The following is a 21,520-nucleotide window of genomic DNA, read 5'->3' as shown; positions in this document are numbered from 1 at the left end:
TAGTTAAACCGCTTTGTGATTGAATCTACACTAATTGAGATAGAAGTCACATACATGATACTTTATCAAACGCAAACGCAGAAAGCAACTCGAATTCATTGTACTAAGTAGACAAGTAGCTAAGTTTATTCACTAGTTTGCAATATCATTTTATTCATTTACAGAAGGATTACAAACAACTAATTTTCACAATGTATGTAGTTTATTGACTCGCATGGACATAATAATTTAACATAACTCAACTCTAAAAATTGACCAAATCCGACCTCACCGAACCCGATCAAGACGTCGAAATTGACACCCCTAAACATAACCACCATTAACCCGAATTACTTGACCATTAACCCATTCACCAGCATCACTAGCCAAAAACCCAACAACAGGAGCCACATCTTCAACCTTCCCCAACCTTCCCAAAGGACACTCATCAACCACCTTCTTAACCATCTCCTCTGATTTCCCCTCAAAGAACATCTCCGTCGCAATCGGGCCCGGTGCGACCGCATTCACCGTAATCCCACTCCCCTTCAACTCCTTCGCCAATATCCTCGTCATGGTCTCCACTGCCGCTTTCGACGCCGTATAAGCCCCGTACTTCTCCTTCAAAGACCCCACTAACGACGACGACAGCGTCACGATTCTCCCACCACCACCACGCTTGACTCTGTTGGCTGCCTCCTTGATGCAGAGGAATGTCCCCCGGGTGTTGACGGCGAAGATACGGTCGAAATCAGAAGCTTCAATGTCGAAGATTGAGGAGTATTTGGAGTCGATGATGCCGGCGGAGGTGACGACGATGTGGGGTTGAGTGTTAAAGGTTTTCTCGGCGGTGTTGAAGAGGGTTTTGACTTGGGTTTCGTCGGAGACGTCGGCTTGGACGGCGATTGCGCGGGGGGTTTCGGTGGTTGTGGTGGTGGTGGAGTTGATTTGAGAAACGAGTTGATCGGCGAGGGTTTTGGAGGATTGAGAGGTGTAGTTGATGACGAGTTTAGCGCCGAGTGAGGCTAAGTGGAGTGCGATTGCTCTGCCTATTCCTCGGGATGCGCCGGTTACGATGGCGACTCTGTCTTGGAGTGTGTTGCTGGTGGTTGATGAGGATGCCATTGTTGTCGATTAATGTTGTTGTGTGGTGAGAAATGAGTTAGTTGGGAATTTGAAAAGGAAGAAGGGGGTATAATTAGGGGTGAGCATGAGACGGGTATTCATATTCTTGATACTAACCGAATTAATAACTTTGGGTATCCGGATTTTCGGATTGGTTATAGGATATCTAATAAAATATCCAATAATCATATAACTAATATATAAAGCTAAACTTTTTATTATTTTATATATATATATATATACTTCACAATCTAATAGTAATTTATTACTTTGTAGATATATCAATTAGAGTCGGATCATGAGTTATCTCGGATTAAAAATTTATCTTAAAATTCAATAAACAACCTGGACATCGCACGGGCACAAAACTAGTGATAATTATTAAACTTAATAATGTAGTTATTATGATATCATTTACCACTAAATAACAATAATACCTCATGATCTTGACCAAATTATTAATAATATTATTAATCATTAGATGTTATAAAGTGATTATGAAGTAAAACAATAGTTTAGATTTAAAAAAAAAAATAGATTTAAGTAAAAAAAAAAAAAAGCTTATCAGATCGGATTGGGTAACCATTAATTTAAGATAATACCCAATAATCATACCCGATAACAAATTATCGTAATGGGTACCCGAACTATATGGTTATTGGATCGAATACCCTGAATTTTTGGAACGGTTACAGATCGAATTTTCGGGTTTTTGGATAGTTTTGCTCAGCCGTAGTTTAAATAAGAGAGTTTGAAATGTTTTTTGAGGTTGGTGCTTACGCTTTTTGTTTAGGTACATATTTTGGAATTTTGGGAGTTTTTCTTTTTATAATCATATTTGTCAACTTATACGAAGAATTGTGTTTTGTTGTTATATCAATTTTAATTTATTTGAATAAAAGTCAAATATTCATGAATAATTGTCAACTTATACCAAGAATTTGTGTTTTGTTGTTATATGAATTTAAATTGATTTGAATAAAAGTCAAATATTAATGAATAATCTTAGGTATTGTTTGATTGCACATATGGGGAGGGGGATGAGAATTCATGTGAATTGAAAATAGGGGTTTATTTGATTGATCATAAAAAGTTAAAACACGGGAGATGTAAATTTACATGAGAATTAAATTACCAAACAAGGTAACTCAAAATTCCCATAATTTATAACAACTACCTTTATAATAACCAAACAAGATTTAGTTATTTTTTTAGGAAATTTAATTCCAATGAAATACAAATGCCTATGGAATCCTTGCCAACCAAACAATTCCTTATTTGAGTGATTAAATTAGAACACTTAAGACCATGTGGAACCAAATATAATTTATTTGGACAATCTTGAGATCGGAAAAAATATTATCGATCACTCGGTCCAATTCAAATCCCTTAAAAATAAATTTTGGAGTTGATCTTTTTTGTTTTATTTATTTAAATCAATTACAATATATTCCTTGTTACACTGGTTTTGTAGTAAGATACATCTAAGGTCTCAAATAATTATTGAACATCCCAAAAAGTATTAATTATTATGAAATGATGATGGCTTCTAAGTTTCTATGTAGCAAAATTTCAAATTATGTCATCCAAACAAATCCAACAATATTAACTTTAGCAAGAAAGGGTGCAACCATCAAATTCATCATCATTAAGTGTAACATTTTCAAGTGAAAAAATCAATGCATTGTTTTAGGGACTAACATTTCAATAGCTTCTGAAAAGTCCAGAAAATCATTCTAATGATGATGATTATGTTACATCAGTAAGAAAAAGCAGGAAATGATGATGATTATGTTGCATCAGCAAGAAAAGGCAGGAAATGATAAAATCGGTTCAGTACTATTTTTTTCGGTTAAAGAGGGGGGCAAGCCCAATTAAATCGGCGCAGCTACTATGAAATCGACACCTTTTAGACTAGTGGGATATTCACCAATTGAATTGAAAACAGCATATAGAGGTTCGAATAAATCTGTCTCGAAATGAATTCCTCTCTTCGCAGTATCGGTGGCAAAGTAGATCTTATCAGGGATATTGTAGGGGTATAGATGACCGGCAATGAGCCTTACTTCCTCCACAAGTTTATTAAGACTACCGAGTTGAAGACATTGACCACGTGTTAAGGAGCCTAACCAACTCCAATCACATGTCTTTCATTCGTAAATTTGTATAGGCTCATCTTCTTAATCAACCCCAATCACATGTCTTCCATTCGTAAATTTGTATAGGCTCATGATCATGTGGAGGGTCCATTAGTATTTCTAAAGTCATTATGATTTATACAAGTTTTACGTAATTTGTTAATTCATGAATAAGTTTTACTGATAACTTTTACGTAATTTGTTAACTATCCTATTTTTGAAAATATAAAGGATTTTATTTGGAATAAAACAAGTGTGCTTTCACAAGGATTGAATCTGATTTAATAAGTTTTGTGCCCCGTGCAATGCCCGGGTAGTTTATTGAATTTTAAGATAAAATTTTTTTATTTAAAATATACTTCTACGTTATAGTACTATTTTTACCACTGACTTAAAGCTTAATTTACCGTATACCACCAAAAACTTTCTAATACACCAAATACCACTCAATTACGGTACATTAACATAAAATGCCTTTTTGGCTAACTGCCGTTAGTGAGCCGTTTGGGGTAATTTACCAAAATGCCCTTATACACCAAAGTGGCACCATCAATAGGGTTGACTCCCCCAAACATCACAATTGTGATTCGAAAAAATTGACCCCCATTCCCTCTTTCCATTGAAGCGTCTCTCTGTTCTTCTCCATTACAGTTGAACCTCAAAAATCAATCAAAAAGCTTTAAACTTTCTTCGATCAAAGGTAGATGTTGCTAGTAGGACAATAATTAGGGGTTTTTCGTCTGGACACAAAACCTGCTTGGTGCGTTTTGAGAGAGAGGAAGTTGTTCGTGACTGAATTTCGCTCCTCATTCTTACCTGGGCTCGAATAAGCTTTCTTAAGGTAATGTTGTTCTCATCGATTTGTTTTTCGAGCTCTGATTTTGTTGTTTTTTGCAAAATTTAGTTAGGGTTAGGGTGTATTCTACAATGATTATGTTAGTTTGGATGTGTTGCTAATAAGTCTGAATTGTTGATTAATTTAGGTTAGATTAAGTATGATTTGTTGCATGCGAATTGTTTGGAGTATGATGTTAATTGTTGTTGTTTATTATTCATTTTTAGGATGAGTGCATTGTGGTTATTAGTTCGTTCGCCAAGTGGTACTTTTGATGTTAGGGTGGATGACACTGATAAGACGAATTTGATGGAGTTATTTGAGTATATGTTCGAGGATTCAGTGAAGCAGAATGTTTTCCTCCCTAAATACTTCACTTTGTTTGTGAGTAAACCCAGAACTAATCGTAAGTTAGAGTTAGTTGATGATGGGGCAATGTTGAAAATGTGGGAGTGGAATGAAGGGAAGGATGAAATAAAAGTGTTCATAGAAGAGACAGAAAAACCATCTGTAGTGTTTCAGTCTGCAGAAGCTAGTTGGGCAAGAACTTTGAAGTTGAGGGCTGACAAAATTAAGCAGAAGGAGGAAGAGAATAGGAGAAATGCATAGGCAGTAGAAGCTGAGGAGGAGCTTAAGGCCCAAGAACAATTTACAGTGGCTGTAGAGGTCCCTGTTGTGAATGCAGATGAGGATAAGGTTGAATATGTCAGGGTATTCAACAGTGTAGCAGCTGATGAATCATTTCCAGGAGATTCTCAACCCGAACCCTCACAAAATGAACCATCTCAACCTCAACCCTCACAAAATGAACCATCAGCACCCAAAAAATATCAAAGAAGGAAAAAAGTAACTCCAAGGAAGAAAAAAACTCAACATTCACAGTCCACTCAACCAAGTCAGCCTACATCTCCACCACCAAATGTTTCCCAAGAACACCCTTCTCCACCACCAACACCAACACACCATGCTTCCCCAAGCAACCCACATATGCATAAATCACCACCCCAACCCAGGCAGCCAACACCACCACCACCACCACCACCTCAACCCAGGCAGCCAACACCACCCCCCCACCACCACCTCAACCTAGGCAGCTTACACCACCCCCACCACCACCACCTCAACCAAACTCAGCAGCATCTAGTTCTGCTGGTAAGCCTAAAGAGCACACTAGACTTAAACCAAAAGAATGGAGGGTGCCAAGAAGCACAGCAAATAAGTATGGTCTTGAGGTTTGCAAAAATAAAAGAGGGGGGAGGGAAGGGAGTACTAGGAGAAAAAGACCTGTGACTATTGAGGAGAGTGATGGTGAGTCTGATGCATGGCCTTCTGATGATACTGAAGATGATGACTATGTAGTTTCTGAAGCTGAAGATGATTTGGATATGGAGTTGAACCTTGATGATCAGTATATTCTGGAAGAGGAAGACCTAGCTGATAATATTCCAGAGAAGACATTTGAAGACCTGGATGGGTCTCATGTGTTAGACAAGCTCTACAAAAATGGCAAGTTTTTGTCTAACTTACCATTTGGTTCAATTCAACTTGAACCTTGGTTAATATTTGAAAACAAACAACAATTTCATGAGGTGTTCAAAGACTTTTGCATACAAGAAGGCTTTGCTATGATAGTTGACTATGCTGACAACTATAGATATACTGCAAAGTGTCTGATCAATGACTGCAATTGGAGGATTCATGCAGTAGTCCTTGTTGATAAAGTCAGCTGGGCAATAAAGAAGCTAGAAGGGGAGCATACAACTTGTGGGAGGCTGGAAGAGAACCCTATGGTTTCTTCAGCATGGCTCTGCAGACATTTGATGCAAGACCTGGAGGCAAATCCAGAGATCCTTGTTGAATCACTGCAAAGAATGTACCTGGAAAGGTATAGGATCCAAGTGAAGCTCAGATTGTTTTACAAAGTGAAGTGTTTAGCCAGGGAGCAAATACATGGTGGTTTTGCCCAGTCTTATGCTCTCTTACCAAAATATGTTGAGATGATTAAGGCCACAAATCCTGGCTCATATGCTCTCATCACCTGGACTGATAGTGGGGTTAATGGTGAGAAGTTCAAGGCATGTTTCATCTCCTTTGCAGCTCAAGTGAAAGGCTTCTTAGGTGGTTGCAGACCCATTATAGGGATTGATGGTGCACATCTCAGTGGCTATTACAAAGGAATCATGCTCACTGTAGTTGCAATTGATGGTAATAATGAGATTTTTGTAATAGCTTATGGTCTGTTTGATACAGAGAGTATAGACAGCTGGACTTACTTCTTTAGAAACCTAAGGATCCTATTTGCCCAGCTTAAGATAATTTTTTTTTATTTAAAATATACTTCTACGTTATATTACTATTTTTTTTTATTTTTACTCATGGAAATCACTTTACAATCATACTTGTAAAATAAAATAATATAGTACTATTGCTCATAAATATATGAGTGATTTTAGGAAAGAGTTTGGGTTAGCGAAAAATAATTTATACATATGAAATGTGTTTTGGGTGTTTTCTGGTCCCTCGGGAGAGTTACAACTCTAAGACTGGTCCGGCGCGGTTTGTACCTACAAAACACGAAAACTCTGGTTGGTAGGAGCTCCGCCTCCGATGATTAAGTTATTATCGGTTGAAGAATAGGAAAAGGTGGAGAAAAGGTAAAAGTGAGATCTTCTTGGATTCCGAAATCAGGTGTTTTCTCTAATGTGAGAGAAAGTAGGTATGATGCAATAATTAAATGTAGGTGTCCCCAAAATGGGGGAAATCTCCCTATTTATAGGTTAATTGGAAATTGTGCCCTCTCCTAGGTCATTGTGACCTAGATTTGGTGGGCTGCCCTTGTTTTGGCGACTTTCTGGGGGAATTGGGCCTTGAAAACCGCAATTCTCCATTGCTGACCCGTGGATGTCAGCTTGCGACTGGCCTTGTTTGGACCTATCTTGGGTGGACATGTGTCCCCATCTAATTGGACCACGTGGCGGGGTAATTTTACCCAAAATATTTGCCCCTCACAGATGTGACGTGGCGCACCATGTGGCATTTGTGACACTTGTCACTCAGTTTTTGGTGGCACAGTTTTAACTGTTCACCTTCTAGGGAGATTACAAGGTTACCCCTGGAATTACCCCTCATTTTTTCGCATATTTACGAAAACATACTTGAGAGAATTTGAGACTTTTCTGAGAGAAAATTTTCATCTGCCGTTTGCTTACAGTCCGCCTACTACAACCGGTTCGTGTAGTCTTTCAACAGTACCTTCACACAAGGTAACCGTCTGCTTTTTTTCTCTCTCTTTAAATTTTTGCTTTCCACCTGTGTTTGCTTTTCCTTTTCTTTATAAATGGTTTCACAAACACACACGGCACGGCCTAAGATAGCTGTCAGCTGGTCACCTGGGACGGCTGAATCTAAGACTAGGGGTGCCGCCTGCCCCATTATGCATTTGTCCCCGAATCCAACCGTCTTTGTGTCTGTGCAGGACATTATGGCCAGAACTAAGAGGACTGCTCAGGGTTCTAGTGATGATTAGGACGAGGGTCCTATTAGGGTGCCCAGGAGCGAACTCTATCACTATGCGCTTGGTACCCCAAGTACGCCGAATGACTCCATCTTGGAAGAGTCTGAGAATGGTTCTGATGGTGGGGCGCCAGGATCTGGACAGGGGTCATCCCATACGGATGCCACCTCAGGCGGCTCTAAAACTAAAGAGGGGCCGTCTGAGGAATCTGAGGGAGAGTCTGCCTCCTCTGAAAGAGGTCAAGGAGATGCGTCTTCCTCTCTGCAAGAAGAGTTTACTCCTTACTTTACCTATATATCCGCTGCAACCCAGAAGCTCATGCGGAAGAATTTAAATGATTTTCGGGACACCTACGTGATGGGGGTCGGATATGAGATTAATGTTCCTACCCTGGATGACACAGTCGTCTGGCCGCTTAACCAGAGCTATGAGGATTCTAGCTTTGGGTGCTATGCGGCCGCAATATAGGCGGGCCTCCGGTTTCCCTTGGATCTAGCTGTTGAAAGGATCCTTCATCCTTACCGCCTAGGGGTATGGCAACTAGCCCCCAACTCTTGGGTTAATATATTAGGCTATGTGGCCGCCTGCAGGATGCAGGAGGTAGGATCAAGTTTTGAGGCTATGTAGTCGCTGGCGGAGGTGACGACGATATGGGGTTGAGTGTTGAAGGTTTGTTCGGTGGTGGTGAAGAGGGTTTTGACTTGGGATTCGTCGGAGACGTTGGCTTGGACAACAATTGCGCTGGTGGTGGTTGCGCTGGTTGTGGTGGTGGTGGAGTTGATTTGAGAGACGAGTTGATCGGCGAGGGTTTTGGAGGAAGGAGAGGTGTAATTGATGACGAGTTTAGCGCTGAGTGAGGCTAAGTGGATTGCGATTGCTCTGCCTATTCCTCGAGATGCACTGGTTACGATGGCCACTCTGTCTTCAAGTGTGTTGGTTGGGGTGGTGGTGGGGGTGGGTGTGGGTGTGGATGCCATTGTTGTGGAATTAATGTTGATGTGTGGTGAGAAATGAGTTAATTGGGAATTTGAAAAAGAGAATAATACAGTATATATTTTTTTTTATTAATCTGAAGTTGTCAACTGATTTTAGGAGTACATTTTTTTATAGAGGAAGGAGGGTTAATAAAAGTCAAAAGAGAGTTTGAAAAGTTAAGTTTTTTGAGGTTGGTTTAAGGTCAGTGCTTATGCTTTCCGTTTAGGGTCTGTTCTATTTATCTTAATAAAGATTACTCAAATCATTTACTTATGAGTTTGATAATTATTTTATGTGTAATAAGTTTAGTTCAAAAAAAATAAGTTTTAATAAAGATTACTCAAATCATATACTCGTAACTAATATATAAAGCTAAGTTTTTAGCCAAGCCACGAGATAGCAACACTTGGCGTCCCAACTTATAAACTAAATTAAGTTTTAATAAGACCTTCTTTTAAAAAAAAAAAGTGTTTTAATAAGGCCTAATAAGATCAAATAAGTTCATAAGAAGTATAATATATATATATATATATATATATATATATATATATATATGATAAGTTAAAATCGGGTGATTTCCATTAAAAATGCTAAAAAATGTTAAAATTTCCTAATTACATCCTTTTTACAAAGAATTCTCTCTATACCGTCCACATCAGCAAATTTTTCGCGTATTATTTTTTTTATTTATTGGATCAAAAACAAAACGGTTTTGTTGTCGGTAAAACCGTTAATTCAATTAGCAGTTCAACATGAATTGTAAAAAATAAAAAAAAAAAAAATAAATAAAAAAAACTCATATAATTAAATTGCAATACACAAATCTTGATTCATACAACAATTTGATCAATTCCCATACAAATGCAATCAACAATTCAACATAATCAACATCATGGAGTACAATCTTGTATATAAGATCCTTTTAAACCACTTTAAACATATAAGGTCATTTAAGACAAAATAGTGAACATATATGTCCCTTCCAGACAAATTTTCCAAAATGAAATTAGCTCCCTTGTTTTGCAGAAGATGCTTCCACTATTGGTGGTTAAGCTGTGCACCACTGCGGGAGACATGGGAGGCGAAGAGATGGGGATCCGTGATAAACGGGCCTGGGCCACACCCGTCATAACTGTCCACTTTAAACGACCAAGGAGGTTCCACCTCAAAACCATATGGCAATGAGGGGAGTAGACCCTTAGCCTTATAAAGCGAATACATCTTTCTTATTTCTTCAATGTGGGATACACTTCCCAATACAAACTCTTACTTATAAACTAAATCAATGTGGGATAACACACCACTCACATGTGGGTTTTCTCATGGGCTTAACAATCCGCGGCGGTGTGGTTTCATGATTCAAATTAATGGCTTAGACGCTTAGTGAATGACGATGGAAACGAGGTGGGAGGTATTTGCGTGAACAAGCTTTTGAAGAATTTGGAATAGCGAATGTGTCATTGTGTGTCAGTGTGTAAAGCATTAGTTATTTCAACAAAACCGCTAATTCAATTAGCGGTTTATTATACAAACTACTAATTCAATTAGCGGTTTATTACTGAATTGTTAAAAAAAAATATAAATTAAAAATTACATGCTGAGTTGTCAGGATAGGGGGAATTTTTTGTAAAAGGAGTGTAATTTGGGTATTTTTATATCTTTGAGCATTTTCTATGGAAATCACCCGTTAAAATCGGGTGAATAGAACACGCCTTAAATATATATCTTGAAATATTGTGAGTATTGTTTTACATTGTATTAAAAATAGGGTTTTCTTTTTTTTTTTTTTTTTTTTTTTTTTTTAAGGAAAAATAGTGGTTTATTTGATTGAACATAAAAAGTGAAAATGTGGGTAGTGTAAATTTAGATAAGAATTAAATTACTAGCTCATGATTTGCATCTACCTTTATACAAGTAACAAATGCCTATGGAAATTTAATGTCCTTGACTCCTTGTCAACCAAATAATACCTTTAAAAAAAAAAAAATCCTTATTTGATGAGGAAATCCAATTCCAATTAATTACAAATGCCTATGAAATTTTAATTTCCTTACCAACCAAACAATATCTTATTTGAGTGTTGAGACCATGTGGAACCAAAGATAATTTGTTTGGTCTATCTTCAAGTCGGAAAAATATTATTGATCTCTCCGTCCAATGCAAAACCCTTAAAAATCAATTTTGGAGTTTATCTTTTTTGTTTTATTTACTTTTTTTTTTTCGAAGGGATTTTTGTTTTATTTACTTAATCAATAACAATATATTCCTTCCGTCAAAAAACATATATATATATATATATTTTAGGCCCATAGTGCTCCGGGATTCTTACTTCCTTACTGGTGCTTAGAAGCCCCCCTATATATATATATATATATATATATATATATATATATATATATATATATATATATATATATAGGGAGAGGCTCATGTGAGAACACCTCTCTTATATGAGAACACTTTATATGTGAGAATAATTTATTACCATTGGATCAAACAAGATCCAACGCTCCACATCTACCCTGGTCAAAATAATGGCAATATTGTAAATTTTAGATTGTATACAAGAAAAATTAAAAAAAATTGTCCAGCTTTTTCTCTCTCAAGAAATTGAACCAGCTCTTCCCTTTCTCTCTCTTCTTTCCCCAAAAATTTCTGAACGAACACTGGTTTGATCGATCTTAATGCTAAGATATCTTTGAATTTCGACTTGAATCTACAAATATTGTTAGGTATTTGCTGTTTTAACTATTTTTCCTTTGATATTTGGCTTCAATGTTCAAATTTTTGTATTGAATAAGGTTTTTGTGATTTTGTTGAAACCCTAGAAATCTCAAATTCTTCATCAAATGGATTCAATCTAAGCTATTACTACTTATGAACGAAGGATGTAAGTATCAATTTATTGATTTTGGGCATTTTACTTTGTTTTTATGTGAATTTTGGTAGTATCAATTTAAATTGAAGGATAATAATATTGGTGCTCTAAAGCTATGCTCTTGAATCTGTTAGTTTATAGGAAATTACTTCAAGATCACGGAAATGGCGAAAGAAAATAATTTGTAATAAAATTTTAGAAATAGCATGTAGAATTTTATATAGTATAATTATACTAAAACTATTTTTCTAAAAGGTTGTGTTCGAATATATAAGCTTGTCTTGTCTTTTTTGTGATCTACTTCATTGTTATGCATGCAAGAATATAAAAATACAATTTATTATATATTAATACTCATATGTTCCAAATTTTTATCCATATGCTATAAATATTAATGTGAAAATATATAATGTTATATAATTTTTTATGTTCTAAATTGCTATTTAGAAATCCCCTTAGAACAAAAATATAGCATGTTATTGTAAAATATTAGTCATATGTTCTAATTTTTTACCCATAAGCCCATAAGTTCTAAATTTTTATAAATTTGTTCTAAATTATTACTCATATGTTCTAAAATTTTAGCCTTATGTTCTAAATTATATCTTTATATATGTTTTAAATTATAACTCATATTTTTTATATTAAAACTCATATATTCCATTTTTTTTACTCATATCCTCCCACCCAAATACATCTGAATGAAATTTAAAGTCATGCAGCACACCCTCCCACCAATTTAAATCATTATGGTCTAAATTTTAAATTTTGAAATCCCATCGAAAACATACAAAACACATATCATGAATTAAAAAATAGTACTTATGTATTCAAGAACTAAGAATTTAAGTGATAAATTTTAATCATATGGTCTAAATTAAAATTTTGAAATCGCATCGGAAACATACAACACACATGATTACTTATTATAACTCATATGTTCTAAATTTTTAGTCATATGTTCTAAATTTTTAGTCATATGTTCTAAACTTCAATACATACGAAGTATATGTATTAAATTCAAACTATAATCATTTTTATACTACAAAAAAAAGTGTTATTCAATACACAGATTCAAAAAAATGTTCTAAAATCATTAAGTATTATCTAACTTTCTTTGGATAATTTTGAATATCATGGTGACTCAATTCCCCACAACATATGCTAGTAGCATTATTTTCAACATTACTTCTTACATTCCTCTTAGCTTCCAAATTCAGCCTCAATCATTGAAGATTAATCACAAGGTCTTTGATATCTTCATCATCGCCCTCTGCCAAACTAACACAATCATGTTTTGAACAACCACTCAAATGATTCAATATCTTCCTTTGCTATGAAACCAGCCGCAAAAGTGATGCAACTCTTGTGATGATCAACCCTTGTAAATGGAGTAAATGCCATGTTGCACTTGTTTAGAACAAGAAGATCAAATTTCATTACACACGAAATATAGCAGTACCTATTTAGAACACGTGATTAAATATTTAGAACATATGAGTAAAAATTTAGAACACGTGATTAAATATTTAGAACATATGATTTAATATTTAGAACACGTGATTAACTCAGAACAGAAGACATTATTTAGAGAATAGATTTAAGGCTGAAGTTTACTTAATTATTTAGAGCATAAAGGTAATGAGTTTATAAAACATAATTTGGACCATTAGACTAAAACTTTATAATATTAAAAATAAATTTTACAACATAAAAGCTTTGCACCCAACACGAGTGACTAATCTTTTTCTTGTTATTGAAATCTTGCCTTCCTTGCTTTGTCCTTCTTTATCATTTAGAATACTCTCAACAATAGGCTTTTTCTTCTCCTTGAAACCCTGTTTGTTGCATAAGACATATTGGAATGCCAATTTTTTCTCTGTATGCCTTTTACTGGTAGACTTCCTAGTGTTAAAACCAGCAGCAAGTGCATATGATTTATAAAATTCAACACCCTCATCAACACTATTAAATTTCATTCCTATTGCAGGTTTTAACTCATTGCGGCACATAGGAAACCATTCTTTTGTTCCTCCGGGAGTTAATATAGGTACTACTGTAGGAGTAGTTGGCACACTTGCATTGGCATTAGAAACATTATCAAGTTGTTCGTTGTTGTTAATTATTTCTGCACAAAAGTAATTTTAACAAGTTAAAAAAAATTTAGAACAAATGAATAAAATTTTAGAACATATGATTTAATATTTAGAACACATGATTAAATCAGAACAGAAGACATTATTTAGAGCATAGATTTAAGACTAAAGTTTAATTAATTATTTACAGCATAATTTGGAACATTAGACTAAAACTTTAGAACACATGATCAAATATTTAGAACACATGATTTTAGACATCCCATTAGAAAAATCAAAACATGTTCCAAAATTTTACTCATTTGTTCTAAAATCAAATGATCCAAATTATTTATCAAATTTCACTCATCAACATTCTCATTTATTACTTTCCGTTGTTTTCCTACCAACATGTTCTAATTTTATACACATATGTTCCAATTTTATACACACATGTTCTAAAATTTTCAACCATGTTCTACGATTTTGGAACATGTTGTACATAAAAACATCCAAGTTTATAAAAAAAATTGCTTCATTATTTGCTTGTTCATCCATAATTGTCAACCTAATATAATGAACCTGCAAAAATAAATTCAATCCAAGCAATTAAGTTTAATAAATTCCACATCAAAGAAAAAAGCACTCCACATAATCAAACATAAAGCAAACAAATGCTTGATGAAAATGGAACATAATCAAACATAAAGCAAACATAATCGAAAATCGAACAAAATCGCAGCAAACAAAATCATAAGAATTAAAATTGCAGCAAACATAATCAAACAAAATCATATAGTAAATCGAACAAAATCGCAGCAAACATAATCAAACAAAATCGCAGCAAAAAATTGAAGCAAAAAATCGAAAAATCGCATAAGAACACTAAAATTTTCCAGAACACTAAAATCGAAAATTAGAACATCAAATCTGTAAATTTTAACGAAAATACTAAATTAAGATCACTCATTACTAAAATTATAACAAAAATCCAACATTCAAACCATGAAATTCGAAAATTACTGACAAAAATTAAGGAAAAATCTAACAGAACTTTTGTTGATTATTTACCCGAACAATCTATGAAGCTTGTTGATTCTTGCTATTGCTGAAATCTGACAAAAATCGAACGGAATTGTGTTCGAAATCCTTGAATCTCATTGAAATTGAAGCTCGTAGTTTCTTCACTCTGTTTTTCTGATTAACAAGTATATTGATGAAAAGTTTGGTTTTATTAGAGCCGTTGAGATCGTTTGATCCTAAGGCTTAGATTTGTTCTCACATATTAGAAATGTTCTCACATAAGAACCTATTCTCACCGGATCCCTCCCCTATATATTTATATATATATATATATATATATATATATATATATATATATATATTCCTTGTTAACACTGGGTCTATATTCCTTGTTTTATTTACTTAAATCAATAACAGTATATTCCTTGTTAACATTGGGTTTATAGTAAAAGACTTTTAAGGTCTCAAATAATTATTGAACATCCCAGAAATATTAATTACTATGAAATGATGCTGGTTTCTAAGTAGCAAAATTTTAAATTCTGTAACCCAAACAAGTCCAACAATGTTTACTTTAGCAACCATCAAATTCATCATAATTCTTGTCCACAAAAAAAAAAAAAAAAAAAAAAAAAAAAAAAAAAAAAAAAAAAAAAAAAAAAAAAAAAATCATCAAGTGAAACATTTTCAAGAGAAAAATCATTTAGTCGCTTTCAAAAGTAGAAGAAATTCAATATTTCCAATTTCCATATTGTCAAAGCAACCAGTAACTTACGATCTAAATTTTTTCGTTAATTCTTGGGGTTATTCTAGTATGTATACAACATACTACGTGTACATTACAAGTCTCTCTAGTCTACTATCATCCTAAAACCCCAATGCAGTGTTTCAGGGACTAACATTTCAATAGCTTCTGAAAACTCCAGAAAATCATTCTAATCAAATTGTTAAGTGAATAGACATAAACAAGCTTTTTATCGAATAAGAATGCATCACTATACAAGTTTTAACCAAATGTTTCTGTACCATTATTTCCTATAGTGACTTTCTAACAAGCTTCCTATTGTGGGAAAGCTTCCGGGTTAGAGGGTCCAACAAAGATGATGCAATTTGGAATCATAAAATAGCATGGTCAACTGAAGGGCTAGAGACTTAACAGGTAATCGTATGAGGATTTAAGACATGATAAACTATGGGGGGGGGGGGGGGGGGGGGGGGGGGGGGGAGGCTAGGGGGGTGGAGGACATCATGTGTCATAAATAATTATTATTTGTCGACACTTCTTCATGTGTAAGTACAAATAGCAACAGAAAGTGACGAAGTGTCATAGTTGCCTCTTATATAGATGGTGGTTTATGGACAAGAACAGTCTACATTTAGGGGGCTAAGTGTGTGTGCTGATTATTGTTAAAGGGAGACATGATTAAATAAGCACAATATAACTATGTAACTAACCACCCAAAAGAAAAAGGAAAAAAAATGATAACAACTTCTCACATTATAAATTGCAAACAACCATGTCTATTGAGAAGATAATAACATACAAATCTACCAATAACAGTACGCACTATAGGAGTTAATACATAGCAAAACACACATAATTAAGGTCACAACCCGAGCTTGCAACTATGTACAAGATGAGCCAAATTGAAATCAATAGCTGAAGGGCGGGAGAGTTAGCTGAGTGCATTTCTAAAATTGCCCCCCATGATACTCTTTTAAACCATTCATTCTTTCAAAAAATATCAAAGGGAATCCTAACAAGTACACTTTATAAACTGATCATATTCAAATGAATCCATCCATTCATTCAGAACCAGGTTTCTAACAAATACTCACATCGCTCAACTTAATGCAGTATATATATGATCTATCACTACTTACCTGTATAAACCTGGTTTCTTTCCTGATGAGTAGTGATCACATTCTTCATCCATGACACAATGACACATACAGTCTACTACACTTCATGCAGCCAATAACTGATGTAGGAACTAAGTAACTAAATCAATTGCAAAACTATATGCAGATTTGACATTGTTACCTTAGTAACATACCTGCTTCAAGATAACATTTAACACAAGAAAATTGCTAGCTAAAAGAAATCCAACCCTGCTAGTAATTCACTGATTTTTCTGTAATACCAAATTAGCAAATGCTAGTTGAACCATTTTGTGATCATGTCTACAGTAAAATAGATAGAAGAAACACATGATGTAAACTGTCTTATAATTCGAGACAGGTAGCTAAGTCTTATTTGCTGATATGCATTATCATTTCTGATAAGGTTTATTACAAAGAGATAACAACAATAATAAAAAAGCAACTAATTCTGACAGTAACAAATGTATGTATCAACACAAGCAACTAATTCTAACAATGTAAGCATGATCAACACAAACAGCTTATTTTTGACAATGTTTGTCTCAATGACTCAATGCAAGCAACTAATTTTCACAATGTATGTACCACCACGAGCAACCAATTTTCACAATGAATGTACCAACACGAGCAGCTAATTTTCACAGTGTATACACGAGCAGCTTATTCTCCTGATGTATGTCATCCATTCTGTTCACCGTAAAGAAAAACTGTATAAGGTGATACAAGGCTTTGAACATAGTTGACCGCTGTCACCTGGGGTCCAAAACCAACAAGCCTCCGTTCAAGTGGAACTTGGCTGCTGAAGTCAACAAGTACTAGCCAGTTAAAATGGAACATCATAACCTCACTAGCCTTGGTAAGTCCACAACAATTCCAATATTCAAAGCTCATATTACCACGAAAAAACCTGGTCCATGATTCCTTCACATCATATTCTTTCATCATCCACATCTCAACTTCAAATCCACCATTATGATAAGCCCAAGCACACAAGCGATCATTCACACAACACAAACTAAAAGCAGAACGAACGAAATCAGGTTCCCCAAAAAAGACAGACGGCAATTCCATATATTTGATACTACGCCGACTAACCAAATTAAAGGCAGCAATGCGTTTGATAGTATATCCTAACATAGTAAAACTAACACCCCAATGTAAAGCTTGATTGACCAGTGTTCCACTATGTATATACCAAGCATCTTCAAATAAAATTGGTGGATTCCTTGGCAATGTTTGCAGTGGAACCCATTTTCTCGTGGAAGATTCAAAGACAAGTACATATCTCATTCGAAAATTAATGGCAACAATGAAGAATTCCATATGGTCCTGGGTTGAAACACAACCAAACCCAAAACTACAGTCCTTTCCAGCAAAATGATAACTCCGAAGAACAAATCCTTGAGGTTGGTGAATCACAATATCAGGCTTAAGAACAGGATTAAAAACCCGGTAATCAAATCCAAAATTTAGAAGATGACTTGGAAATAGCAATTCAAATCCTTGGAAATATTGAGCATGAGAACAAATCAACAAAACTAAACCGTTACAAGAACCGATCAAGAAAATGGGATTTGTAGTGGAATATTGGCCAAAATTGATGATTTCGACATTTTGAGAATCTCCATAATCGAAAGCAGTTAATGTAGAATTAGGGGCAATGGAAAGAACAGACCTCGAGGAGAGAGAACTACGGTAGCGAGCATGATGAATGATGAACTTGGTACTCGATATAAACAACTGCCATTCTTTACATACCCATTTGAATCGGAGAAGTGGAATGGCGGAAAGTCTTGGAAGGATTTCAGTCAATATCACGTCTATTGGAATATCTCTGTTCTGGGTTTCACTCAATATGATGTCCCACGGAATTTCTCTGTTCTGGGTTTCTCTGTTTTGGGTTTCACTATTCTGGGTTACTCTCGATATGATGTGCATCGGAATATCTCTGTTCTGGGTTTCTTCGTCGGAGTTTTCGGCGTCGTTTTCCGGCAGAGAAGACATGGAGTTGGGTATTGCGGCGGGGATTAAGGCGGAAAGAGAAAAGGGTGGTGGTTTTGGCGGCAACACAACAGTAGGAGTGTAAGAGATGCTTTATTTGATTAATATGGAAAATTACTGAAAACAAAATGAATTTTTTTTTTTTTTTTGAAGGAAAAAAACAAAATGAGTTTTATTATTACAGAAACTTGGTTTTATAACTGCACTCTGTGGTACAAGTTTGGGCCAAAACGAGGGAGCCCAGAACACTTACGGGGCGTTTGGTAATAAGGATAGGGATAACGAGAATAAGAAGGTAGGATAAGGATAGGAAATTAATAAGTGGGATAAGGATAAAAATTTTGTAATTCACTGTTTGGTAAGATTTGGGAATTAAATTGGGATAAGTAGTAAAAATACATAACTATCCTTACTAACATTTCTCCTCTCCCCTCTTCCTTTCCTTTTATTAAGGGTAAAATTATTTTTTATATTTTAAAATTAATCCCTACACCTTATACCTGCCCCCTTGTTACAAAAATAGAGGGATAACTCTATTTTTTTTATCCCTATCCCTTTTATATGGGATAGAACAATTCCCATTAAACAAACAAGGGATTATAGGATACAAGGGATTATTAATCCCTATCCCACCTACAATCCCTACAAACAAACACCCCCCTAGTGGATGTAGTAGTTTATCCCTAGACCCAAGACTAGACACCTATACCTACACCCCCTCCTAAGTCCTAAACAATGCGCATAATACCCACTACACAACAGCTATTACAATACTTTTTTTTTATTCACCATTTTTCATTTATTCATTTCAATTTCTCTGCACATTCTCTCTCCTCACCTATTCTCGCTCCTCACCCATTCTCTCTTTACATCATTTCTCTTCCGTTTTCTCTCTCATCAAAAACTTTAATGGCGAAATTATTACTCCCCCCGTTTCGATATGATAGTCCCATATGGAATCAATCACATAAAATAAGAAAAGGAGAATATTTGGAATCTAGCATTAAAGTAATAAACAATTCATAAATAGTTTTGTCTTATTTATTTATTTATTTATTTTTATAGAAAAGTATTAGCCATAATTGCATAAATCACGGGAATAATTTCTTTACTTAGAGTCATGTCATTAATTCACAATCAAATAATCTAATCAATCAGAATTTAATATGTATAAAATAGGAAATAAAAACTAAGTTAAAAGGGGAATACATTCAATATGGGTAAATCTTTTTGAAACGCCCAAAATAGTACATGAGACTAACAAATTGAAACGGATGGAGTACAATATTATCATAAGAAATCTTTCTATCACTATGAAATTCAACAAAACAAGACAAAATTTGAAAGAATAAGTTATTTGTTCAAATTTGGAACAAAAAACAAGTATAGTTTTATTAATTTTTTTTATTGCGATTGTATTTTAGAAACATAATCGAAACATCAACATTGGTAAATATATCATTGTAAGTAATCATACTTTTGTTTTAGTATTTTTTTTGTTCAAAAACTAGTAAATTAAACCAGTACATTCTTCAATTTTTTTTTATTGAGCGAAGGAAACAGTAGTATTAATAATTAGTTTGTAGTGATTTTTTTTTTGGACAAATTTTGAAAAATGTGCATTTATATATAGTATACTGTCATTCACATAATAATGTTAATTCTTTTTCAAATTTTGGAGTGGAAAATTATTTTGATGAATGTTCATTTTTATTATTGTAAGATGTTTAATTACATATTAGTATATAGTCATTCGCAATTTTACATATTAAAATTTTTATAAAAGTTTATATTTGGGTCATCTTCTTCCCAATATTTCATGTTCATTTCAATTTTGAATTTCAATATATGTTTTTTCTCATATGAATATATGGTCAATCCCATATTGATAGCTTCAAGGGTTTATTCACGTATATATTTTATGTTCATTGATCGTTATCTTTCACAATCATTTTCAAACTAATATATGTTCATTTATATATTAATAAATATTCGTTTCCATAAAAATAGTTGATCATTTCCAAATTAATATATATTCATTCATATATTAATAGATGTTCATATTGATCATGTCAATTGTTATACTCATCCATGTTCGTATGCAGATAAAAATTGATTCATTTCAACACTTATATATTCTTGTTCAAATCTAGTGATTTATATGCTTTTGTCTATTATGAATCGTGGATAAATTAAATTAGACCATGCAATAGCATGAAAAATGAAGATGGCAAACAGAAAAAAAAAAAAAAAAAAAAAAAATCAAGAAGGCATGGAGTCGTCAATTAAGCAACTTAAACCAATAACACAGTACAATTATCTTGAATTGTTTGAATTTGGCCAGGATTAATACCCAATAATTCATTTTTTGGTAATATACAATTTCATTTTGATTTTTATGAAGGACATAAACCTTTCTTTTTTCCTTAAGTACTACTATAAATCACGTCCTTCAAAAGAAAATATATAGATAGTATATATATAATGTTCATAATAGGAAAACAACATGTTCATAAACAAAAAACTAAATATTCATAACAACTTGAATTGGTGATTGAGCATTAACAATTGTAAATTTTAACCTTCACTAACTATATATATTAGAATATTTGAGAAACAAGTTATACTTTGTATGTCATAATTCATACAATATTATGTATTGTTTATTAATCATTATCAACATAATAAATGTTCATTTATAAATTTAGTAATAAACCAATAAAGAAATACTCGTATAACCTTAGCAATAAAATAATAAATGATACAATGTTCATGAACCAAAAAGCATATGATCAAAATCAATTATAGAAAATCAAACACCTAATAATTACCAAAACATAGCTACATTCAAAAATGTTCGTTTATTATTACATAGATGAACAAATTTCCTAAACAATAAATTTGACATGCAACAATAAACGTTCTTCAAAAAAGAAAAATGTTAAATCTTTAGATACTTGTTTTTTTTTTTTTTTTTTTTTTTTTTTTTTAAATAATAATCATTAGAAACTTGTTTATTTACCAATCTATTAATTTATTTGAAAAATACATGTTAATCACGATAAGAATTTTTTTGAAAGAAACTAATAAATC

General features: G+C 33.8%; 1 protein-coding gene and 1 pseudogene across 1 annotated transcript; both read right to left on the bottom strand.

The window, feature by feature from the left end:
- Positions 1–133: 133 nt before the first annotated feature.
- On the bottom strand, positions 134–1,186 carry LOC145582410 (NADPH-dependent aldehyde reductase-like protein, chloroplastic pseudogene; annotated as a pseudogene).
- A 15,918-nt stretch (positions 1,187–17,104) lies between these two features.
- Positions 17,105–18,430, bottom strand: LOC145581336 (F-box protein CPR1-like). Its single transcript, XM_081638357.1, has one exon. The coding sequence runs from the start codon at positions 18,428–18,430 to the stop codon at positions 17,105–17,107; it is 1,326 nt and encodes a 441-aa protein (XP_081494483.1).
- Positions 18,431–21,520: the final 3,090 nt, after the last annotated feature.

The sequence above is a fragment of the Chenopodium album genome, chromosome 15 (assembly GCF_948465745.1).
Source record: "Chenopodium album chromosome 15, dcCheAlbu1.1, whole genome shotgun sequence".
NCBI lineage: Eukaryota > Viridiplantae > Streptophyta > Magnoliopsida > Caryophyllales > Amaranthaceae > Chenopodium > Chenopodium album.
The sequence above is the reverse complement of the archived record's forward strand: the minus strand, read 5'-3'. Positions and strand labels throughout refer to the sequence as shown.